The 22,346-nt window shown below is 65.0% G+C and overlaps 12 protein-coding genes across 12 annotated transcripts; 6 read left to right on the forward strand and 6 right to left on the reverse strand.

Annotated features, from left to right (window-relative positions):
* Positions 1-166: 166 nt before the first annotated feature.
* On the forward strand, positions 167-1,010 carry JCM10292_007720 (uncharacterized protein; the record flags this gene model as incomplete). The annotated part of the gene is made up of 3 exons (XM_076650329.1): positions 167-565; positions 734-814; positions 939-1,010. The coding sequence occupies 3 exons, from the start codon at positions 167-169 to the stop codon at positions 1,008-1,010; spliced, it is 552 nt and encodes a 183-aa protein (XP_076504131.1).
* A 300-nt stretch (positions 1,011-1,310) lies between these two features.
* Positions 1,311-2,234, reverse strand: JCM10292_007721 (uncharacterized protein; the record flags this gene model as incomplete). Its single annotated transcript, XM_076650330.1, has 7 exons — positions 1,311-1,332; positions 1,393-1,505; positions 1,572-1,651; positions 1,712-1,754; positions 1,818-1,859; positions 1,916-1,984; positions 2,109-2,234. The coding sequence occupies 7 exons, from the start codon at positions 2,232-2,234 to the stop codon at positions 1,311-1,313; spliced, it is 495 nt and encodes a 164-aa protein (XP_076504132.1).
* A 794-nt stretch (positions 2,235-3,028) lies between these two features.
* On the forward strand, positions 3,029-4,945 carry GDA1 (guanosine diphosphatase; the record flags this gene model as incomplete). Its single annotated transcript, XM_076650331.1, has 4 exons — positions 3,029-3,859; positions 3,922-4,472; positions 4,542-4,820; positions 4,888-4,945. The coding sequence occupies 4 exons, from the start codon at positions 3,029-3,031 to the stop codon at positions 4,943-4,945; spliced, it is 1,719 nt and encodes a 572-aa protein (XP_076504133.1).
* Positions 4,946-5,114: 169 nt separating this feature from the next.
* On the reverse strand, positions 5,115-6,253 carry JCM10292_007723 (uncharacterized protein; the record flags this gene model as incomplete). The annotated part of the gene is made up of 2 exons (XM_076650332.1): positions 5,115-5,512; positions 5,587-6,253. 2 exons carry the CDS (start codon positions 6,251-6,253, stop codon positions 5,115-5,117), a joined length of 1,065 nt encoding a protein of 354 aa, XP_076504134.1.
* A 611-nt stretch (positions 6,254-6,864) lies between these two features.
* JCM10292_007724 (uncharacterized protein) lies at positions 6,865-7,853 on the reverse strand (the record flags this gene model as incomplete). The annotated part of the gene is made up of 2 exons (XM_076650333.1): positions 6,865-7,178; positions 7,238-7,853. 2 exons carry the CDS (start codon positions 7,851-7,853, stop codon positions 6,865-6,867), a joined length of 930 nt encoding a protein of 309 aa, XP_076504135.1.
* Positions 7,854-8,499: 646 nt separating this feature from the next.
* Positions 8,500-10,061, reverse strand: JCM10292_007725 (uncharacterized protein; the record flags this gene model as incomplete). The annotated part of the gene is made up of 2 exons (XM_076650334.1): positions 8,500-8,819; positions 8,882-10,061. 2 exons carry the CDS (start codon positions 10,059-10,061, stop codon positions 8,500-8,502), a joined length of 1,500 nt encoding a protein of 499 aa, XP_076504136.1.
* Positions 10,062-10,392: 331 nt separating this feature from the next.
* Positions 10,393-11,707, reverse strand: JCM10292_007726 (uncharacterized protein; the record flags this gene model as incomplete). The annotated part of the gene is made up of 2 exons (XM_076650335.1): positions 10,393-10,733; positions 10,807-11,707. 2 exons carry the CDS (start codon positions 11,705-11,707, stop codon positions 10,393-10,395), a joined length of 1,242 nt encoding a protein of 413 aa, XP_076504137.1.
* A 285-nt stretch (positions 11,708-11,992) lies between these two features.
* JCM10292_007727 (uncharacterized protein) lies at positions 11,993-14,295 on the forward strand (the record flags this gene model as incomplete). The annotated part of the gene is made up of 6 exons (XM_076650336.1): positions 11,993-12,239; positions 12,300-12,357; positions 12,423-13,048; positions 13,117-13,433; positions 13,501-13,608; positions 13,666-14,295. 6 exons carry the CDS (start codon positions 11,993-11,995, stop codon positions 14,293-14,295), a joined length of 1,986 nt encoding a protein of 661 aa, XP_076504138.1.
* Positions 14,296-14,908: 613 nt separating this feature from the next.
* Positions 14,909-15,790, forward strand: JCM10292_007728 (uncharacterized protein; the record flags this gene model as incomplete). Its single annotated transcript, XM_076650337.1, has 4 exons — positions 14,909-15,223; positions 15,296-15,473; positions 15,543-15,613; positions 15,746-15,790. 4 exons carry the CDS (start codon positions 14,909-14,911, stop codon positions 15,788-15,790), a joined length of 609 nt encoding a protein of 202 aa, XP_076504139.1.
* Positions 15,791-16,625: 835 nt separating this feature from the next.
* ILV6 (acetolactate synthase regulatory subunit) lies at positions 16,626-17,993 on the forward strand (the record flags this gene model as incomplete). The annotated part of the gene is made up of 4 exons (XM_076650338.1): positions 16,626-16,842; positions 17,071-17,297; positions 17,376-17,838; positions 17,899-17,993. 4 exons carry the CDS (start codon positions 16,626-16,628, stop codon positions 17,991-17,993), a joined length of 1,002 nt encoding a protein of 333 aa, XP_076504140.1.
* Positions 17,994-18,461: 468 nt separating this feature from the next.
* JCM10292_007730 (RNA recognition motif domain-containing protein) lies at positions 18,462-20,501 on the forward strand (the record flags this gene model as incomplete). The annotated part of the gene is made up of 8 exons (XM_076650339.1): positions 18,462-18,481; positions 18,610-18,696; positions 18,825-18,928; positions 19,475-19,609; positions 19,677-19,847; positions 19,995-20,045; positions 20,394-20,435; positions 20,497-20,501. 8 exons carry the CDS (start codon positions 18,462-18,464, stop codon positions 20,499-20,501), a joined length of 615 nt encoding a protein of 204 aa, XP_076504141.1.
* A 349-nt stretch (positions 20,502-20,850) lies between these two features.
* On the reverse strand, positions 20,851-22,228 carry PHB2 (prohibitin subunit PHB2; the record flags this gene model as incomplete). The annotated part of the gene is made up of 7 exons (XM_076650340.1): positions 20,851-20,879; positions 20,941-21,044; positions 21,103-21,390; positions 21,453-21,612; positions 21,671-21,749; positions 21,810-21,892; positions 22,012-22,228. The coding sequence occupies 7 exons, from the start codon at positions 22,226-22,228 to the stop codon at positions 20,851-20,853; spliced, it is 960 nt and encodes a 319-aa protein (XP_076504142.1).
* Between the last annotated feature and the right edge of the window lie 118 nt (positions 22,229-22,346).

Consider the following 22,346-nt stretch of genomic DNA (forward strand, 5'->3'; position numbering starts at 1 on the left):
TGACACGCTGCGACCTCGCTCTCGCTGAGCAGATGCCGTTGACGTCGGCTGTATCTCTATCGTCATCACCCCGCTTCCGCTCTTTCCTCCCTATCTCTCACCCTCCGACGCCCTACAGACCGCGCCAGCTCTTGCACATCGTCGTACAAGCCAGCGGCACCCCAACATGGCACCCAAGACGCCCATTGTCGAGCCCATTCAAGGCTCCAACTCCGCCTCGTCCTCGTCCTCGTCGTCGTCCGAGCCGATCCACCCTTCGCCCGTCGTCGACGAAGGCCCGTCCGACTCAAGCATCCCCTCGTCGCAAGCGTCGAGCTTCGCGCGCCCGGGGACGCAGGACGCCCTGCGCGGGCAGGGCAACTCTGCCGCGCCGAGCGAGTCGATCTCGAGGGAATCTTACGCGCCCGTGCCCCGGAGCCAGGAGCGGGACGCGGCGGAGCATGCGAAGAAGGAGCTGGATTGGCAGGCGGAGGAGGAGGCGCGGAGGCCGGAGAATGCGAGTGGGGACGACGACTTCAGGATGACGGAGGCGAAGAGTGCGACGGGCGAGCCGCAGCCGGGACAGGTGCGCTCCTTTTCTCGGATACACGCCTTCCTGCGAGCGTCGAGACGCGGCAGCAGGGATGGTGAATGGCTCGAGCCCAAGCTTTGCGCTGCGACTTAGCGAATGGATTCATTTGTTCAATCGCAGCTCAAGACCCTCGCTGACTCGTCCCCTTCCCTCGCACTGCAGCCGAAGCTCGACCGCTCGTCGGACGCTAATCTCGTCGAGGCGGGCACGACTATGGCGGGCGACGCCGGCGCCGACTCGGGCGTACGTCTCTCCACCTCGCTTCCCCTGTTCCCCTCGCAGCTCTCGGCACTAACGCTTCGCCCTTTCTCTCTCTCGTTCTCGCCGTCCTGGTTGCACTGACGCGCTTCCTAGCTGCGCAACACAGATTGACGAGGCGCAGCACGGGCGGGACGTGGCCAAGCGCGCCAAAGAGGTGCCGAAGAAGCCCAAGCTGTAGAGACTGCAACTTGCGGGACAGTGCAACACCGTTTTCTGTTTCGCTTCCTGTAGTCGGTCTCGCCTTGAGCGGCCCGCCTTGCGGGGCGGCCCTTCAACAGAAAGGAAGGGAGAGCTCTGCGGTTCACGGCGTCTTCGTGCGAGGACGACAAAACGTGCAACTCGGTGCAGAAGAACGCGAATTGTCTCTGTGTAACTACAAGGCGGGCTGGAAAACCGAGTGTCTGGTGGAGATGGCGATAGGAAGGGAGCAGAATGGCCACGACAGGGTATACGGCTGGAAAGAGACGGACGCAAGCCTCTAAAGCCCGTCGCAAGTAGTACTGCGGATTCTCATCGTCGTCAGCGGCATGAGGTATGGGTAGCGTGGAAGGAGCACGCACAACGAGGCGTAGCGCGGGTGCGATTCCTTGAAGTCCTCGCAGTACGCGACCGACTTGGGGTGCGCGACGAGCTTGACCGTCTTGGCGAACGACTTGGCGACGAGCTGGGACGTCTGCGTACCCCGTAGCAACTCGGGTGAGCCTTGCGCGTTTCGCGCGGGAGAAGGCGTGCGACGCACGTAGTCGGTCTTCTTCGAGCTGTTGTCCCACTTGCCGTTCTTCATCTTGGGGATGCCGCCGCAGAAGGCGTGGATGTTGGCTGCAGAGGCACGTTTTCAGTCGCGTTGCAGAGCATGGGAATGAAATTGACTGCGCTCACGGCCGGGCTGGACCGACTTGCCGTCGGGTAGCGAGAAGAGGCACTGCGGGCTCAGATCCGGGAGTCAGTCCGCGGTCTGTGAGCAAGGTGGAGGTAAAACACGCACGTCAAGCTGGTGGTGGCTGCCGTACTTGCCGATGGGGCCGACCTGCGCAGAGCCGAAGTGAGCAGACTGGACGGAAGCTGCAGTGAAGACGAGTGCACGTAGTCGACGCAGGCGGCGCGGAACTTGCGGCAGAAGGCCTCGGTGTTGGCGAAAGTCGACTTGTCGTACTGCATGTGATGTAGGATAGGTCAGCATGCCTGTCGGACCTCGTCCGGCAGCCTCGTCCAGCAGCCTCGCTCGGGCCCGTTGTCGCCATAGCTCTTCAGGCAGCGTGTCGAGTCAACCACGAACCTGCATGGCCCAGTCGCGGACAAGGTCGAGACTGCCCTGCGCCATGGCCGCCTCGGCGTGGTGGGCACAGAGGAGGACGGCGACGAAGCCGAGGAGGGACGCGAGCGAGAACGAGCGTGCGAGCATGAGTGCTGTGTAACGAGTGACCGGGCTTGAGATGCGGGACGTTGCGAATCGAGAGGGGCAGGGAGAGAAGTTGAGAAGAGAAGGACAAGGGAGAGCAGACAAGAAGCGTTGAAGCGGCCGTTGAGCCGCCGGGTCGAAGGTCGAGGCGCAGCGCTGTATTTGGACTCCTCGTGCGGACGATCGCGCAGCAGAGGCAGACGCTCCTGAGTCGCGTGCAAAGCGGTGCGTGCACGAGCGGTAGGAATGAGTTGAAGCATGCGTCTCCAGAGCCGCGGCTGGAAGCGGGTCCGAGCACCCCTCAGCAAAGTTGTTCTTGTAGTCTGGACGCGTCGTGTGCTCCAGACTCCGAGGCGCTTGTGCTGCATCGGACTACCAGAGACGAGGAGACAAAGCGCGGCAGCACGAGTCTGAAAGAGCGAGGACTAGCGCAGGCAGTACGGGCAGTTAGCGTGCAATATCGAGAGATAGCAAGCTCTCTAGCTCAGCCCGCAGGTGTATTCGCGCGAGAGACGACTTGGACGAAGCGCCAGGCGACGCGGTTGATGCACGACTGTCGCGTGCAGCTCGCAGGATCGAGCCAGGCGAGCACAGCAGAGCGCACACAGGCTCGCACTCGAGCAGCACACGCGCACGCTGCACCCGCGCACGCCCTCGCTCGCTCTCCCGCTGCCCTCATCTCGCCGCTGCCTCGCTCGAGCTCTCGCGCTCGCACGCAGCACAGCCGAGCCAAGCTGGGGTCTGCAAGCCAGCACCAGCCTCCGTCTCCGGCGCTCCTCCAGCGCAGACACTCGCGGATGCCCACCGTCCACTTCCCGCCGACGCCCGCGCTCCCGACCCTCCACAACCAGCCCCTCGCCAGCGCCGCAGACCTCGACAGCGACTCGGACGACGGCGCCATGAACCTCGGCAACCCCTCTGGCAGGGGCGCCCGCGCAGACCGCCTCGGCCCGACCCACCCGCTCCGCTCCCTCACGCCGAAACGCATCGCCGCCATCGCCGCCGCCCTCCTCTTCCTCATCTTCTTCTTCGGCCACAGCAGCGGAGGCGGACGCGAGGGCTACCGCTCGGCCGCGACCGAGACGCTCGCGCCGACGGGCAAGGCGCCCAACGAGGCGGCCGTCCAGCTCGACAAGCTCCCGCCGAGCTCGCCGCAGAAGCAGCAGAGCGCGTCTTCGAAAAAGTGCACGCCGCCAAAGGGCCAAAAGGCGACCTCGTACGCCCTCATGATCGACGCCGGCTCGACCGGGTCGCGCATGCACCTCTACACCTTTTCGCACTGCGACCCCGACCCGAAAGCGCTGCCCAAACTCGAGGACGAGGGCTTCTTCACGACCAAGCCCGGTCTCTCGGCGTACAAGGGCAAGCCCAAGGAGGCGGCCGAAAGCCTCCGCGGCCTGATGCAGCACGCGTTCGACGGCGTGCCCGAGAGCGAGCGGTCGTGCACCCCGATCGCTGTCAAGGCGACCGCGGGCTTGCGCTTGCTCGGCGCGCGCGAGAGCCAGGCCATCCTCGACGAGGTCGAGCGCTGGCTCAACGACGAGTGGCCCTTCCAGGTCGTCAAGGACGGCGTCGTCGTCATGGACGGCAAGGACGAGGGCGTGTACGCCTGGATCACCATCAACTTCGTGCGTACAGCGCGCGTCGCCTCCAGTACAAAGTACGCGAGTCTGACCTTCACCGCGTGCAGCTCCTCGGCTTGATAGGCCCCGACCAACCCGCTTCGGCAGGCACCGCCGCCGTTATGGACCTCGGCGGTGCTTCGACCCAGATCGTATTCGAGCCCATCTACGACCCCGGCTCGTCAGACCACCTCGCGCCGGGCGACCACATCTACGAGCTGCAGTTTGCCGGAGCGGACCACGTCCTGTACCAGCACTCGCACCTCGGGTACGGGCTGATGCAGGCGCGCCGCGCCGTGCACAACCTCGTCGCGTACTCTTACGTGTGGCAGTCGGCGCCCAAGGGCACGCCCGTCGAGTGGGACGAGTTGACGACCAAGGACAAGATTCCCAACCCGTGCATGTTCAAGGGCGAGACCAAGGTCGTCACGCTCGACCCGCCCGGGCGCAGCGAGGTCGAGGTGACGATGGTCGGCACCGGCTCCGGATTCGAGGCGTGCAGGCGCATCATGGAGGTCATGATCAACAAGGACGCCGCGTGCGACAAGCCGCCGTGCGCGTTCGCCGGCGTGTACCAGCCCAAGATGAGCGAGGTCTTCTCGGCTGGCAAGGTCTGGGCGTGCGTGCCGTCCTCTTCTCTAGCTTCCACTTTGCGCGCGCGACTCACGAGATTGCGTCCTTGTTGCAGCCTGTCCTACTTCTACGACCGCATCGCCCCGCTCGGCCTCACTTCGCCCTTCAGCATCTCGGCCCTGCGCAAGCTCACGACCGATGTGTGCTCCGGGCGCAACGACGCGTCGTGGGCGCGGTTCAAGAAGAACAAGGAGGCGATGGACGAGCTCTCCGATCGGCCCGAGTACTGCCTCGACTTGACGTTCATGTACTCGCTCCTCAGCCTCGGGTACGAGCTCGACGAGGAGCGGCAGGTGTGGATGGGCAAGAAGGTCGGCGACGTCGAGCTGGGATGGTGCGCTCTTCCTCCTTCGTTCCTGCTCACGCTCGAGCTTCTCGCTGAATCTCCCTATCGTTGGCAGGGCCTTGGGAGCGGCGCTTGCCATGATCGAGGGACATTTGACCTGCAGGGCCGACTAGACGGCCGGCAGGGGACACTCAGTTCTGCGATGTTATCATACCCCCCTCCCTCGCGCGTCTCGTCCCTGCGAGACGAGCCGGTATGTTTGTGGTTGTTTCTTCTCTGCCCTCTCTGCATAGACTCGCATTGTTCACTCTGCCGGGTCCGGGTGCTCTCGCTCGAGACGTGCTAACCAAGGCTCTTCGACGAAGCTAAGCCAGCCTCGAACTCCTTCATCGCCTTCTCCCACTCGTCGAGCTTCTGCACCGCTTGCTCCCACTTATCGAGCTTCTGCACCGCTTGTTCCCACTCGTCAAGCGCCTCCGCGCTGATGCGCTCGCCCTTGTCGACTCGCTTGAGCCAGTCCTTCCATCCCGGCTCCTGTCGACCGTCCCGCTTCTTGAGGAGCATCACCTTGCGCTCCTGCTCCTTGCCCGGCACGAGCATCCACTCGAGCAGCACGAGCGCTGCGCGCTGCTTCAACGCAAGGTCGGCGCTGTTCTGGAGCTTGCGCAGGTCGTCCAGCACGGCGCGCTCGAGGCGGGCTAGGAGGGCGGCGATGCGCAGGACGTCGGCGTACTCGCGGACTGCGCCAATGCACCATGTGAGCAATCACCTTGCTCCGCAGGTCGAGCTTCAGCAGCATGTCGCGCGGACGCACTGAGGAAGTGCACCTCGAGCGGCGCGCCCTGGATCACGCTCAGCAAGTCTCCCTCGCCGACCTGCGCCTCGTCAAAGTCCCACAGCCACGCGACGACCTTTGCGCACACGCGGAGCCACGTGCGCACGTCGCGCGGGAGGGCGGCGGCGCCTTCGTGTGCGTCCCACGGGACAAAGTCGTCCTGCAGCTTGGCGCGGTTCGGCGCGTACGCGAGGGCGAAGAGGGACAGGGGTGGGAGGACGGCGCCGCCGGGGAGGAGGTGGCCGGACGACGCGAGAGAGAGCTCTTGGTACGTTTGCGACGGAGACGAGGGAACAGGGAGGCAGGAGAGGAGGAACTGGGCCTGAGAGCGGTAGAAGGCGAGGGACCAGGGCGGGGACGGCGGGTGGCCGATGTGGAGGTACGGAGAGAGGGTTGCCGGCGTGACTGTCGCGAACGATGGGAACACTTCGTTGACGGACAGGCGAGCAGACGAGGATGGGCGAGGGAGAGGCGCGATCTCGCGCAGCTGTTGAGGCGGCCGGCGCGCGAGCGCGTTCGACATGAGCGGTGGCAGACTTCCGCTGGGGAGGAGGGAGAGCTCGTCGTAGGAATGCCCGTCAACTGGCACTGGCGGGCGGAAGGGCGGCATTTCGTCGTCGCTGGATGCAGACGCGGACGAAATCATGGCGAGGCTTGTCGACTCCGGTTGCGACAGCGATCGGAGACGCTCTACCGCTGGAGACTGGTCTTGCTCCTTCCCTGCCCATTCCTTCGGAGACTGTCCGTACAGCTCGAGCCAGTCTGGGGAGTCCTCGCCGTGGAGCATGCTACCGTCCGCTCCCACTGTCGCAGTCGCCGACTCGTTGCACCCTTCTGGCGAAGCCTCAATCTCCTCCAGTGGCTCTGGCATCCGATTCGAAGCCTCCGGAGACGAGATGAGCGCGACCGAAGCGAAGCACGAGACAGGTCGAGGGAGACGAGGCGCCGCCATGCCGGGTGGTCGGATCGAGGCTCTGGGCTAGAGGCTCTACAAGTAGAGCAGTCAGGCTGCTGCGAGTGTGGGCTGCCCGGCGAAGCGAGGACACAGATGAGCAAGTGAAAGAGACGCATAGCTCGGAAAGAGGCTGCTGAAATATGCGGACTGCGGTTACCTGTAAAGAGCGCCACGCTCTCTACGTGCTTCCAGTATGTTACGAGGTGCTTGTGGACCAAGCAGGATCGCGAATCGGCGAGAAGAGCCGCCAACTCGCCTCGACCTTCTCAAGCTGCTCATTACACCTCATCTCGCAGCCACTGCTATGCTCCCCATCGCTCTCTCGCCAGCAACGTCTTCTCCCATTTGTCCAAGTCCTTCGTACGTGCGCCGGCTTGCGTCTCAGCAAGCGCATCCCACCAATCCCACGGCCGTTCACTCCGCAGCGCGCCGTCGGGCGAGCAGAAGAACAGGTAGTGCCGGTTTGGCTCGGCAGGCGTGTTGAGCCAGTCGAGCAGACGAATGGTGGCTCGCTGAAAGGGCGTCGGAAGTGCGAGGCTTGACAGGTAGAGACGGAGGTTGCGCTCAGACGTTTCGACAAGGTCGAATAGGCGGACAGAACTGGAGAACTCGCGCACTGTAGATGGTAGGCTCATTTAGTCACACGTCTTACTCGAACGAGCAGGCGAATCGCACCGAGGATGTGGAGCGCAAGCGGCGCACGCTGAACAAGGTCCGTGACAGCGTGAACGCTCAGCGTTACGTCCCCCCACATCCAGCGCATGACGAGCTGCATCGCATAGAACTTGGCTTGCATGGCGGCCGTGAGCGTGTCGAAGCCTGGCGCATCGCGTGGCTGGAAGCATGCGCGGATCGCCTGCGTGTTGGGCTGCCGCGCGCGAATCTCGCGCGCGGTCGAGAGCAGCTGGTCGGCGGATGCGAGTCGAGCGGGAACCGGGTGCCAGTGCTCGGCTGGCGCTCTCGAAAGAAGGAAGCGCAGAATGCATTCGTACATGGGGGCGGACCAGGCGGGCTCGACGGGACGGCGGAGGAGGAAGGCATCGTAGTGCGTGATGCGAAGGCGGGAAAGGTCGGGGAAGAGCGTTTCGGAGCTGAGAAAGACGGGCAGGCTCGGTCGCGAAGGTAGCGCTGGTGGCAGCGATGGAGGAGGCGGCAGAGGAGTTGGTGGACGGGCGGATGAAGGAAGCTCAACAGTTGCAGTCACCTCAGCGCTGGCCTCCAGCCTTGCCTTCGCCCGCTGGCGCGCTTTGCGACCCTTGCGCTTCCTCTTGCTGTAGCCGCTCTCCTCCATCGGATGCGTCGGTGCCGTGGACGAACTCGCCGTATCGGTGACCTGCCTCGTCTCCAGCTCATTCGCCTGCGATAAGCTCGTCGACTCAGCCCTGGACCTCCCGACTGGCTTAGAACTGCGGATGCAGCTGAACTGTGGCCCAAGACCGAGACTGACCTGCGCGGCGTCGACCCGCTCGGAAGCAGGATGGTCGTCCGCGTCAAGACACGCAACCAGCCGCTTGCCGCGGGTCGCGACGGCGTCGGTCACTTTATACTTGGCGACACTGAGGCCTGGGACCGACTGGAACGGGTCTTGCGGTGCGGGACGAGCGACTCGAGGCCGTGCGGCGGAAAGCTGCTCGAGCGACGGTAGGAAAGAGAGAGGGTATGCGTCGATCCAGGTCTGCACTCTCGAAACGAGAGAGTCGACAGCAGAGCTCATCCCGATAGCGGAGAGAGGGAGCGACGGGTCGAAGGAGAGAGAGCCGAACCTCTCGACCTGCGAGCGCGCTACTCCGCGGACTTGCTACTCTCCTCACAGTGCTTCCGGAAGAGCTCGACAGGGTCTGTGAGGCGTCGTGGTTCGCATAGCGCCTGTAATCTTGTAAACGCGAGATAATCGAGCGGACCAAGAGGACCTTCCCATCCTGCCTCTCGTCGTTTTGCTACTCGATCCAGACCTCTTCCTTCAGCTTTACCGCCTCCCACGCGTCCAACATCCACATCTGAACGCCCTGGGTCGTCTCCGCCCGGTCAAACCACCAGTCCCACGGCTTCTCGCTCCTCAGCGCCCCGTCCGGCCGGCAGAAGAAGAGGTAGTGTCGGTCCGGCTCGGCGGGCGTGTTGAGCCAGTTGAGCAGCATCTCGGCAGCGGATTCATGCGCAGTGCGAGACAGAAGTGGGAGAGAGAAGAGGTAGAGGCGCAGCTCGCGCTCGGCGTGCTGGACGAGCTCGCTTAGGCGGACAGCGCTGCTGTACTCGCGGACTGGGCGGCACGGTCGGTCAATTGGAAGCTCGAGCACAAGAAGAGGGGAGAGCCGAACGCACCGAGGAAGAAGATGGAGAGCGGAGCGTGCCGCACGAGGCCGCAGACGTGTGACACGGTGAGCGACGAGTCCTCCCAGAGCCAGCGCATCACGTCAGACATTGCCGAGACCTTGGCCTGCAGTCTGCTGGAGAGTGTGTCGAAGCCTGACTCGGGACTAGGGCGGTGAGCCGCCTGGATCTCGCTCTTGTTCGGCTGGTGCGATGTCAAATATGCCGAGAGGTGGAATTGCTTCGTCTTCGGGAGCAGGTCGTCCGGCCGGCTGGTCCAGCATGCAGGGTCTGCGCACGCGGTGAAGAAGCTCAGGAGCGAATCGTAGAGCGGGTTCGACCATGTCGGCTCGGTTGGGCGGTCGAGTAGGAGTTTGGCGAAATGCGCGAGGCTCAGGTGGTCTGCTGGCGGCGAAAATTCGGTCAAGGCGCGAGGTGTCGGCTCGGGGAGGATCGAGGGGGATCTTGGCGATACAGCGACGACGGCCGCTGCGGGCGACGAGCGCGCAGCGGCGCCCTTGACCGCAAGCGTGACCCGCGGCGTCGGCGCAGCGTGCGCGGTGCTCGTCACCGGCTCGGAATTGACGGCGCTCAGGTCGTCGAGCGAGTTGACGCCTTGCAGATTGCGCGCCGCGAACTGAGTCTCGTCGCTGCGTCCGCCGTACATGAGAGGACGGACAGCCCATCGTCGCTCTTTTTCGCTCTGCCTGGTCGAGACGTGATGGCAGGCCTCCATGCTCGCCGAGCGCCCGTCTCTAGCGTTTGCCGGGCGAGGGTGCCGGTCATGCTCCCAGTGCGTCGACCTCGCCGCCTCGCCGCTCGCACCCGAGTCGGCCCTGCTCCTCCCGCGCCGCCCCTTCCTCGGACTCGCCAAACTCGTCGCCGCGGTTCCTCCGTCGCTCGTCGCGGCCCCGCGGGACTCACCGCGCTCGACCCGCTTTCGCGGTCGCTGCACCGCCTCGTTGCGTCCGCCGACCTCGCGCGAGTCGAGCGGGCGCTTCTTGCGCAGGCGGGCGTCCCGCACGGGGCTCTTGGGCCTCGGCAGGGGCGGCTCGAGGGGGGAGGGCGGCGCTTGCGAGGCGGGGCGAGGGACGCGAGACGACGCCTGAGGTTGACGGTCGATGGAGGAGAGCTGCGCGAGCGAAGGGAGGAAAGACAGCGGGTAGGCATCCACCCAGCTCGCGTCAGCCATCTCCGGCACACGCAGCGGTCAAGAGTCGTCGGCAAGTCGTCGGCGAGACGAGCGACAAGAGCAAAGCGAGCAAGCGAAGACAAAAGAATGGTCAGAGTGCACGAGGACTCACTCGGGCTGGAGTGGCCTAGCTGTCTCGACTGCTGTCGCGCATAGTGCATGTCTGGAATGATCAAGTCTCGGAGCGAGTCGAACGTGAGCGACTCCTGAAACCGAACGCTTCCTCGAGAGCCTGCGTTCTGGACTGTACTCCGCAAGCCGCCGCCGGACGCCGCCGTAGCCCCGCCGAGAGACACGTCCACGGCGTCTCAGCATGCACGCACATGCGTCGCTACGCCGCGTCCCACCCCTCGGTCCGAATGACCTCCCTCTCCCAGTCGTCGAGCACCTCCGCCGTCCTCGCCTCGCCCTCGCCCGCCTGCAACCACCACTCCCACGGGCTCTCACCACTCCGCGCCCCTCTCCGCACGCGCCCCTCGCGGTCGAGCAAGAAGCGGTACCTCCTCACGAGGTCGGGCGCGCGCGGGTCGACGAGCCACTCGAGGAGCGTGAGCGCGGCGCGCTCCCGAGGAGTGTACAGCGAGGGCGAGCGGTGGCGCAGGTAGCGGAAGAGGTCTTCTTCGGCGATGCGGCGCACGATCGTGTACCGCTGCGTCGAGGCGAGCGTGCGGACTAGCGAGGCGCACATAGCAGTGAGCCCGAGTCTCGCACGACCGCCCGGAGCGTGAGGGAAGGCGAGACGCACTGATCATGTGCACGGCGAGCGGCGCCGTGAGGATCATGCCCGCGACCTCGTCGAGCCCGATCGAGTCGTCGTCCCAGATCCACCGCATCACGTCTTTCATCGCGAGGAGCCGACCCGCCATCCCGTCTGCGTCTCCGACGCTCCTGTGCGCATCACTCTTGTGCAGCGGCGCGCGCGCGCGAAAGACGGCGCGGTTCGGCTCGAGCGAGCGCAGGTGCTGCACGATGTCGGGCGGGTTGTCGACGGCGAGGAGGCGCTGCGGGCGCGTGCTCCACGTGTGCGGGTCGGAGACGGAGCAGCAGAAGTGAATGAAGGTCTCGCAGTAGAGCGAGGACCACGCGGGCGAGATGGGGCGCGCGAGGAGGTACGGCCGGTAGTAGTCGAACTTGAGCCCGGCGAGGGGAGGATGCAGCGCGTTGCGCGAGAGAACAGACGGGAGGCGGTACTCGTCGTCATCGTCTTTGCCGTCGTGAGCAGGTAACGCGCTCGGTGAGGGCCGTGGAACAGCAGATGCATTTGCTGCTGAATTCGGTGCAGACGCAGGAGGGACGGCTGGAGGGTGAGAGGCGAGTATCGGCCCCGGACGCTTGACTGCTATGCTAGCAGATCGCTGCTGCTCGTTGGTGGCTGAAGTGGGTACAGACTGGACGGTCGAGGCGGCGCGAGCAGGACAAGAAAGGGATGAGTCGGGAGTCGGGACTGCCGCGGCCGCAGCGGAGGCTGTGCCGGCGTCCTTGCTGAGCCGTCTCCGCTTGCGAGGGTCGGTCGTTGCCTGGCTTGCAGGGTCCGCGAGCCTTCCTTTGTCGGATTGAGCGAGGCGAGGAAAGTAGCTCTCGATGGAGCGGGCGGGGTCGAGCTGGAGCGAGAACGGGTAGGCGTGAGTCCACGCAGCAGTTGCCATGTCGCTTGCCCAGCGTCTGCGGCTGGGCGACTCGCTGGGAGAGGAGAGAGTGGAAAAAGGAGAAAGGGAGACGAGGAGGCGGTGCAAGTGGGCCGACACAAATGCACTCGGAGCGTGTGTGCGCGTGTGTACGAGTCTGAAGTGTTCTTGTACAACCGCTTTGTGCATCTGCGCTCTTCTGGCGCGTTGCTTGACGAGCGAGTGCGCGACTTTGTGCTCGTTCTCATCAGCGCGTTTCTCTCGCCGCACTCCCTCGCCTCGAGTCGGGCAGCGAGCTGTGCGAGGATGCTCTACCTGACGATTTCGCCTCCACCGAAACGCGCACACGACCTGCAGCCCGCCGACGCGCCCTCTCGCAAGGCTCCCCGCCTTGAACCGTCAACCGCGTCCACCGCTCCTCCAGCGCCGCAGATCCGCAAGCCGAAACTCGCAGCCGTATTCCGCAAGGCCCACGAACGCGACCCGGAACCCCTCCGCGCGGCAGAGTCGGCCTTCGTCGACACCCAGTTCGAGGTCGAGGACGCCGCTTCGTGTACGTGCACTCGCTGCGCGCTAGTTCGGGCAGGAACCAGGCTCATAGTGCTCCCCACAGACCACGATGCACTGCTTCTCCTCGAGGGACTCGCGAATCGCTTGAACCACCCAACCCGGTGCGCACTCTCCCCTTCCGCGTCATGCGTTGCGCATTCTGACCCCGTTTGACGCGCCCACGCAGCCACCAGATCCGTCTCCTGCTCTCCCTCTCCCTCTTCCCGCTCCTCTTCAGGCCACCTACGCAAAGCGCCTCGACCTTCCCCTCGTCTCGCGCCGCAGGCCCCTCCACTTCGACCGCCTCTTCCGGCCCGTCCAACCCCCGCACGCGCCTCGTCCCTCACCACTCCGACCCGCTCGGCCCCGTCTCGCACCGCACCGTGCGCGAGCACGCGCGCGCCCTCCTCGCCGACGTGCTCGGCGCGCAGAGCGGAGCAGACCTCGTCGGCGAGGCCGTGCGCGGGTACGGCCTCCCGCGCGAACCGCGCCTCGCCCGGGATCAGAAGGCGGCGGAGAAGAAGGGGAAGGGGAAGGGTAAGGCTCGCGCGGGAGTGAGCGGCGAGGATCCCGATGCCGAAGCGCCGCACGAAGGAGGCGCGCACGATCCGCTCGTCGCGGCTGCAAACCGCATGCTCGACGCGGACGACCTGTGGGACGTGCTCGGCGGGACGACAGCGAGGAAGGAGCGCCTGTGGAGCAAGGACAGGCCCGTCGTCGAAGTGGGAGGGTGGGAGCTTCTGAGGGTGCTTGTGCGCGCGTGGGAGGACGAGCACGTTCGGAAGGAGCGCCAGGCTGCCGACGACGGCGCAGGTGCGTCTCGGTGCGAGTATTGAGGCGTCGGTCCGCTGTACTGACTAGGTCGTCTTTCACCGCTCCAGGCGCACGCCCCGCGCCGCTGAGCCTCTTGCGCTACTTCAGGCCGAGCGCCTCCTCGCCGTCCATGTGCGCCCTGTCGTCCAAGGCGCTCGACACCGTCTTCTGGGCCTTCTCGGACGAGGCGCATCCGGATGGCGACAGCGATGAGGACGATGAATCGCAGGGAAGCGAGGCCGACTCGCTGGAGGAGGATATGCACAACGCGACGAAGGGATCGAAGCGGGCGGGAGAGCGCGCAGCGAAGGGGGAACAGGCCCGCGAGGACGACGGGACGGACTTGGGCGACAAGCGAGAAATCGCTGTGCGGCTCCTCAAGCTGGTGCGCCTGTCTCTCTCTCGGTACTGTCCGCCATGATTCGCGCGCTGACGGTGCTCTCCGTCCACAGATTGGAGCTCCTGCCGTTGACGGCTACTTCGACGCGAGCTCGACCGTGTCGGAGATCGTCGGGCGGATGAAGGGTCTCTCGCAGGCGGCTTTCCTCTCCTTCATCGAGGTGCGCGCATTCTACCTCGCACCTTTTCAGAGAGACGCTGACTTACGCCTCACACAGCTCGTCACCCTCGTCCCGACCGCCAAAATCTGTACCGCACGCCTCCTCGCAGCCTACCTCGAAGCGCAGTCGCACGCGCCCTCGCATACAGCGCACCTCCACCCTGCGCTCGCCGCACTTCCTTCCTCTCAGCCAATTAATGCCACGAGCGGCCCGCCTTCGCCGCGCAAACTCAGCGTCGGCGGTGGGGCCGCTGCCGCCGCGTCGCAGCAACGCAAGGGTACGGCCGCCCTCGCGCCGTACTGGCGCCTCCCGACCCTCACGAGCTCCCCCACGAGCGGAGACGGCGGTGCGGGAGCGAGTGCCTCGCCGGAGCTGCTGGCGCTCTTTGCGCGCCTGCCGATCGAGGTCCCGCTCCCTCCCTCTTCGTCCTCCTCCTCCTCCGCGGGTGCGGGCAAGGCGAAGCTTCCGCGCTCGTTCTTCCGCGCGGGGGAGATGAGCGCTAGGCATCGGTGCGTCAAGGAGGCGCTTGCGGAGGTGCTCGAGGAGCTGGAAAGGGAGCGAGAGGGCCGCGGAGAGCAGGAGGGGGCGGAGGAGAGGGCGGCGAGGGCGTGGGAGGAGGTCAGGGGCGTGATGGAGAGGGTCGAAGAGACGGTGCAAGAGGCAAAGAGGAGGGTTGAGGAGCAGTAGGGTGCGGCTTCTGCGGTCTGAAAGGGCCCTTCCCCGAATTCACGCTGACAAGCTCTGGCCTCCAGCTCCGAACGAGCCGACATGATCCAGCTGCCCGCATGACTCTCGATTGCAGCGAAGCAGGCTCGATGAGCAGCAGCAGTTCTGCCGCATGAGCGCGCCTGGCTGCCGCAGATGCGCATAAGCCGATGCCTTCACTTCACCTTGCAAGTTTCGCTCGCTCCACGCTTCGCAATCTCTGTTTCGTCCATACTCTCCATCTCTCGAGTCCTCTCCCGAGGCAGCGCTCCGCTTCACAATCCGCCACCACTCGCCCTGCGACACCCCACGACCCGGTGACCCGGCTTCATCGCAACGGCCTTCTCAACCGGGTCTCTCGCATCAACCGGTCTGCTTCACGAGCAAGTGCCTGTCGCTAGCGCGCTTTCGAGGGACGTTGTTCCGCTCATAAGATGCGTGTAAGGGTGCGGGGACGCGCTGGAGAAGATTATCCGGCGGGGACAGGCGGACCAGAATGGACCGCCGGACTCGATGACTTCGTGCTGCGTTGCTGCCTTCTGCTTCTCCTTCCCTTGTTTCTCCACACTGCCCTTCGAGAACGCTGCACGCCGACATGTTGCTGCCCGCCTTTGCCTCGACCTTGGCCGCCTTCTCGGCTCTCGCTTCTCTTTCCGCGGCGTCCCCCCTCGCCGCCCGCAACAACGACAACGCGACTGCGGTCGAGCCGAGTGCCAATGCCAATGTCACTGCCCCGCCCCTTCCCCAGCTCAAGTGGCTCTACACGGCGATGGTGGACTGTCCCGCCGACCTCCTGCCCAACGTGACCTCGCCTGCAGGTCGTCGCAAGGGCATTCCCATTGTTGGCGGAAACGTCACGATGGCGGACGGTTCTTTCTGGACGATCCGTGATTTGGGCGCCGACTGGGGTGTACGCTTCCCGCTTTTACTGCCCTCCGCCTCGAAACTGACCTTCCTGGTTGGCACACGCGTTCTCCGGCAGACCGTCGACCCGCGCACGGGCATCTTCACAGCCGACACGCGCTACAACGCGTACAACGACGAGGGCGACGATCTGTACATGCAGACTATGGGGCCGGGGCAGGCGGGCGGCGGACTGCACCTGCGCGCGACGCTCGAGACGGGCAGCGAGAAGTACTACTGGCTCAACCATGTCATCGGTGCGTCTCCTCCGTCGCTTGCTGCTTCACGAGGAATTGCGCTGACTTGGCCTTCCGTACGCCTGGCAGCCTTCGGCACGCTTCAGAGCCTCCCCTTCGATGAGCGCAACCTCTCGACCAAGGTCATCCACATGTACAACGTGCGTGACATGCTCTTCTGCGCGTGCGCCTTCGCGTTGTCTCCCCGCACCGCCGTGGGCTCGAACCGTTCGAAGGAACGAGACTGACGTCCAGCCTGCGCTCCCCCTCTCCCTTGACTCCGCCTCGCACAGTTCGTTGACGACCGCAACGCAAGCACTATCCACCTGCTCGACTGAGCGGCCGTCGAGTCTCCTGAGGGTCCGTCGGTCGGCGCACAGCCAGCTGCGCTCCCACGACCTGTACTTCCCATCGCTGTCGCCATTGCTACGAAACCAGGAATTTTGTCTACATGGTGTACCGGGCGCCGACAAGGCTTCAGTGAGCGATTGCAGGACGGAGAGAGGGAGAAAGAGAGTTTAGGCGGCGGAGCTTGTTGCATGAGACAGCGAGTCCTCGCGCGTTCGCCGGCCCATTGCCTCTCGACACCTGATCGGTTGCTGCAGAGGCTGGGTGCCGTCCTCCGGCGTAAGCTCAGCACCGTTCGCCCCTCCCTTAAGCTGCTCGTCGCAATGGTCGAAAGCGAAATGTCGCGGTGGGCGGACTACTGTGATCAACGGCCTCTGCGAGATCGATGTCAAGCTACACGCTCACCAAGCTGTAGTGGCAGGTCGCAAGTGCGGGCAAGCTGAGATGAGCGTGTCGTGGGCGGCGGAGTCAAGCGAAGTCGAGAACGCGAGCGGGTCTGGCACGGCTCCTGCTTGCTCTCGTCCGCGTGCAGCCAGGATCGACTGACAGTAAGCCCAGTCCACTGCGCAGACCTTCGCCCGCAGTGCCCACGCTGTCCCAGGTGCGCTGCATCTCGCTCTCGCTCCGTGTCCTGCAGCAACTGATCGCGGCACTCTCTCGCTGCAACAACAGGCAGACGGTGCATTGCAAGACTCTTGAGCTCCTGCCGAGGATCCGATGGGGCCCTGGATCAGCGTCCACACCCTATTTGAGCTTGTCGGCTGACTCTCGCCCCCTCCCGCTCCTCCCGCTTCCCTCGGCTCGTTCTCTCTCGCCGCGCAGAGCATGTCCTTCTCCCTCCTCCGGCGCCGTGCCGCCCAGGCCACGCGCCTCTACTCGACCCCGAGCTCGCCCGCGTTCAAGCAGCCCCACACGACCGAGTCGTCGACGAGCGCGGCCGAGTACAAGCTCGCGCACCCGAAGCGCCGCCCGCCGCCCCTCCCGAGCATCGACCCGCCCCAGTGGAGTGCGCAGGAGGCCGTCAACAACATCGTCTACAACAGTGCGTCCCCGTTTCGCTGCCTCTTCGGCTCGACATCCCAGCCCGGAGGTAATGGGCGGAACGGCGGATGCTCGTGTCTGGTGCTCGCCGGTGTTACGGCATCGAGCTGCTCTGCTCGAGCCACGAGTGACGCTCAGGAGGTGCCCATGCACGAAGGCAATGAAGCTGACCACGCCTTTGCAATTACGATCTTTCTCCTCGCACAACCGCTTGCCCCGCCGACATCAGCCCCGCCTCCTTCTCTCCAGCCGTTCACCCGCCACACCCTCAACTGCCTCGTTCAGAACGAGCCCGGCGTTCTCTCGCGCGTCTCGGGCATCCTCGCCGCCCGCGGCTTCAACATCGACTCGCTCGTCGTGTGCGCGACCGAGATCGAGGACCTCTCGCGCATGTGCATCGTGCTGAGGGGTCAGGACGGTGTCATTGAGCAGGCGCGGCGGCAACTGGAGGACCTCGTGCGTTGACATGCTCCCTCACTCGCTCGTCCGCGCGCTATGTCCGCACGCTCACCCAGCCCGCTCTCGCCTGCGCAGGTCCCGGTGTGGGCTGTTCTCGACTACACGCGGACCAAGACGATCGAGCGCGAGCTCCTGCTCGCCAAGATCTCGATCCTCGGGCCCGAGTACTTTGAGAACCAGCTCGCCAACAAGGGCCCGGACATCCTCCCCGCGACCGAGGGCGTCGAGGAGGGCTCGCCGGCCAAGCAGCACGCCGACAACACGCTGCGCGCGGCGGGCTCGATCCACCCGAACGTCGACGTCGACACGGCGGCGCCGCACCTGTCGCCGTCCGAAGCGCTGCGGCAAAAGCACACGCACCTGAGCGGGATCCGGCTCCTCGCCGAGCAGTTTGGCGGCAAGATGGTCGACATCTCGAACGACTCGGTCATTGTCGAGATGACGGGCAAGACGACCCGCGTCGACGCGTTCCTCAAGCTCGTGCGCCCGTACGGCATCCTCGAGGCCGCGCGCTCGGGCTCGATGGTCATGCCCCGCGGTGCGTCCTCGACTCGCGACATTTCTACTGCGTCTCTTTACTGACGGGGTTGTGGAGCAGCGCCGATCGCGTCGCCGTGGTCTGGCATGGCCGACGAGGATGCGGCCGCAGACGAGGTCGAGGCGTTTGACGCGTCGCTCCTCCCGCCCGGCTAAGCGTGCGTAACACTTTGTCACATTGTCTCTTCCGGTCGCGACTGACCCAGCTCTCGGTCTCGCAGGCTGGTCGAGTAGACGAGAGGAGGGAGGGAGCGAGACTGTATGAGCGGGCTGTACCATTGCAATCGGTTCCAGAGTTCCACTGCGGCGCTTCCCTTCGCCGTGCTAGTGTCACAGCGGAGTTGCTGGCTTCTTTTGTGGCCAGCAGGACGATGCAGCGGGTCCATCACAATTACGAGGGGAAAGAGCGAGGGCGAGCCCGTTGGTACAGATGCTACACGGCGTGTGGGCTGCGTGCTAGCTTTCAGTCTACAACAGCACCTTAATGATTACGATGAGAGAAGTGCGAGGGGCGTTGCGTGCGAGACGTTGGCGGAGGGCGTGGCTGTGGTCGCGGTCGCGCGGTCGCCCTGCGCCTCGCCCCGTCCTCGTTGCTCCCGCCTCGTCGCACTACACTCGTGAGAAATGGCAGCCAAGATCTACTGGTCCGTGCACCCTCCTCCAGACCCACTCTGCCGTGCGAGCACCCGCACCACGCGCTCTGGCGTGCTGCCCAGCACCGACCGTGGGACCTCAGCTGACTCGCCGCCATCGCGTCGTCCCTCGCGCGCAGCGGAAACCTCTCGTGGGGAACCAACTCGGACTCGCTCCGCGACGCCTTCTCCCAGTTTGGCCAGATCGTCGACTGCATCGTCATGACGTGAGCTCGCCCGCGACCACCCTCTCGACCCCTTCCCCGGGCCAGGCCGAGTCGCTCCCACTCGACAGCCCGCCCGGGTGGAGCGAAGCGCCACGGAGCATGCCACTGACACACACGACCACTCGCAGTGAGCCGGGCACGGGTCGCTCGCGTGGCTTTGGCTTCGTCACCTTTGCCGAGCAGCCCTCGGCTGACGCCGCCATCCAGGCCATGAACGACCAGGAGCTCGTGCGTCTCGTTCTCCCACACTGCACAACGCGAAGAGGTTTTGCCCTCCTCCACTCTCGTGGTGCGCGCGCGCGTCGCAGAAAGCTGCTTCTCGGATCGGGCATCGCGCTTCCGTTTTCCGGGAAGCAGCAGCCCGCAAGAACGGTTTGGTTCCTCTGCGCACAAACGGTCTCTACCGACAGCAGCACTCCCAATTGTTGCGTCTCGAGACCCGGGTTTCCTGACTGTGTTGCCCTCTTCGTTCCGTTCCGTTCTCGTTCCTTTTCTCTTGCGCGTCTTGGTCGCCTGGTCCGGTTCTCCCTCGCGTCTCGATGTCCCTCGTCGTGTCGCGGATACGGTCTCGTCTCGTCTCGTCTCGTCTCGTCTCGTCTCGTCTCGGTCGTCTGGCGCGCGCAAACTTCCGTGGTCGATTGGGTCTCGTCCTGGATCTCGCGATGATGCTCGCTCTTTCCCTCTTTCGTTCGGTTCGCGGCGATCGGATCACAGGGTGCGTTTGCTCTACTGTTCCTGCTTACCGAGCCCTACTGACGATTTGCTTTCGCCGAAACAGACGGCCGTCGTCTCCGTGTCAACATCGCCAACCAGCGCACTGGTGGCGGTGGAGGCTACGGCGGTGGAGGATACGGTGGCCAGGGCGGCTACGGCGGTGGCGGGTACGGTGGCCAGGGTGGCTACGGTGGCGGCTGTGCGTCCCACGTCCCTCTCGCTCACCGAAAGCACGCGATCCTGACGGCCGCTTCTCGCGCTCGCAGACGGCGGCCAGGGTGGCTACGGCGGTGGCTACGGCGGCCAGTCGGGCTACGGCCAGCAGCAGGGCGGCTACGGCGGCGGGTACGGCCAGCAGGCCGGCGGCTTCGGTGGCCAGCCCCAGGGCGGCTACGCCGGCGCCGACCAGTCGTACGGCCAGGGCCAGGCGGGCGGCTGTGCGTTCTCTGTTCCCTCTCTCTCTTCTCTCCTCTTCTCTCGTGTCGGGTCCCGCTTGCCTCGGGCTTCTCGTGTGCGCGCGCGGATACGTCGGCTAGCGTCTCGCGCGGATACGGGTCGTTGATTCTGGAAAGCTTTCCGAGCAGACGGTGCCAACTACGGGTCGGGCGCGCCGTACGGCGGCCAGCAGGGCGGTTGTGCGTGACTCTCCTTCTCCCTCTGCGTCCGCGTCTCCCCGGGTCGAGGCCAGTCGGTCCTTCGAGGGTCGTTCTCAGAAGCGTGGATCCGGTCTGCGCTCGACGACGCTGCGACTCTCCGTCCTGGCTTTTGGTGCGACTGACGCCCACCCTCTGCATACTTCCCCCTCTCATCCTCCGTATACCCCTCTCTACCGGACCCGTCTTTCAGACGGCGGCGACTACTGTGGGACTTTTTGTTCTCTTCTCGTGTGACTGCGGCTCGGCGGCTCGGAAACAGGGCTGCGGGCACTCTACGACGCGCCGGATCGAGCAGTAGCTGACCTGTACTCTATCTCGACGATGCAGACGGCTCGGCCCCGCAGGGCGGCCAGGGCTACGGCGGCGGCTGTACGTCTCGCTCCGATACAGTTTCCCCTCCGCGTTGCCGACACTGACTCTTTCCCCGCAGACTAAGCGCCTCCTCCCCGTCTCCGTCCTCGTCTCCTGATGCTGTCGGAACCCCCTCCCTTAAAAACGTTCCTCTCTATCTCTTCCCGCTCGTGACCTCGTCGTCTCCTGTGTCGTCCCTTCCTCGCTCTCTCTCTCTCTCTCTCTCGCCTCTCGCTTGTGTGCTGTGTTCCCCTCGTTCCTTCGCGCCAACTCAACGTCCGTCGAACCTCGTGTATACGATACCTTGCGATTGCGAAGCCCTCTCTCTCCCATTCCGCTCCCACTCTCGAGAGGAGAGGCGCAGGCACAATGCTGGGAAAGGAAAGGAGTTGCAAGAGCGATGGTACAGACACTAACGTCAGATGAGAGATTCCTACTTCTTCGCCTCCTTGTCGGTGTTCACTGCGCGGCGGTAAAGCGAGTCAGCACGGGAAAGTCAGGTGCGACGAACGCCTGAACGTACGGTTCAGCAGCAGACTCTGGCTGTCGAGCATGAGCTTGTTGCCAGACTGCCCGACCATGCCGGCGATCTCGCGCGCCGCCTCCATCTTGCGGAGCTCGAGGAAGCTGCGGGAGAAGGGATCAGGACCGGTCTGTGTGCAGAGGCGAGGGCACGGAGACGCACCCCTTGTTCTGCTTGACGGCCTCGCCGATGAGCTCTGCACTGCGCGCCTCACCCTGCGCCTTGACGATGATGCTCTGCTTCTCCTGGAGCGCCTGGTCGACGAGGTACGCCGCGCGCTGCGCCGTCTGCTGCGCAATCTGCTTGGCCTCGACGGCCTCGCTGAACGCGGGCGAGAACGTGACGTGCGTGATCGAGACGTCGTCGAGGATCAGGTTGAAGCGCGACGCGCGCCGCTCGAGGTTGTCGCGCACGAGCTTCGACACCATCTCGCGCTGCGTCACGAGTTGCCTGCGCGGTTTCGGATACTGGGGTCAGCAGAGTCCGAACCGGAGCGCGCGGACGACACGCACGAGGCGTTAAACTGGGCGACGACACTCTTGAGAACCTCGTTGACGATGCTCGGGAGGACGACCTCGTCGTAGTTGGCGCCGAGCTCGGTGTAGATCTTGGCGAGCGCGTCGACCCGTGGCCGGCACAGGACACGGCAGGTGATGTTGACCATCTGCAAGTCTGTGGTTCACGTGCGTCAGTACCCGTCGGGTGAAGGAGGAGGGCGAGATAGGCGCACCCTTGGTGCCGGTGAGCGAAGCGATGCTTCGAGGCTTGGAGCGGACGTCGTAGATGATGGGCGTCTCGAACCAGGGAATCTGCGCGGATACCACGTGAGCCAAGGGCCGGCAAGGAGACGGAGCGGGGTAGGAATGTACCGCGACATGAGTTCCTTCGTTGAAGACCTCCTCGGTGACACCGTGCAAGCGGGTGTACTTGACGGCGCGGTGACCACCGTCGACTGCAGTGCGTTGAATGCAACATGACCAGCAGCGTTCAAGAGAGCGAGGGGAGAGAAGCCGAGTCGTCAGCTCTCCGGCATCGGGACGACGAGAGGCGAGAGGTGAGGGCGGGGCGCACCGTTGAAGAGGGACGCGTTGATCGTGAGACCGGCAGCAGCAAGCAGCACGACGCCTCCCACACCGCCCACCGCCTGCCCGAAGCTGGGCCCGCCGTTCCCTCCTCCTCCTCCGCCGCCCATGCGAGGTCCGCCACCGCCCCCATTGCCGAACGCGGCCTGGGCACGCTGCCGGAGCGCCTTCTGTGCGAGTTCTGCGAACGTGTGCCGGCCCGACATAGCTCTCGGTGCGGGTGCAGAGGTGCGACGAGGCAGGGAGTCGCGAGCGGAGCGAAGTCCGAGATCACCTCGAGCCAACTCCCTCGGGCGAAGCACAGGACTTTGCATCAGAATTGTG

This window comes from Rhodotorula paludigena, assembly GCF_050403205.1.
Source record: "Rhodotorula paludigena JCM10292 DNA, Rt_paludigena_JCM10292v1_ctg34, whole genome shotgun sequence".
NCBI classification, from domain to species: domain Eukaryota; kingdom Fungi; phylum Basidiomycota; class Microbotryomycetes; order Sporidiobolales; family Sporidiobolaceae; genus Rhodotorula; species Rhodotorula paludigena.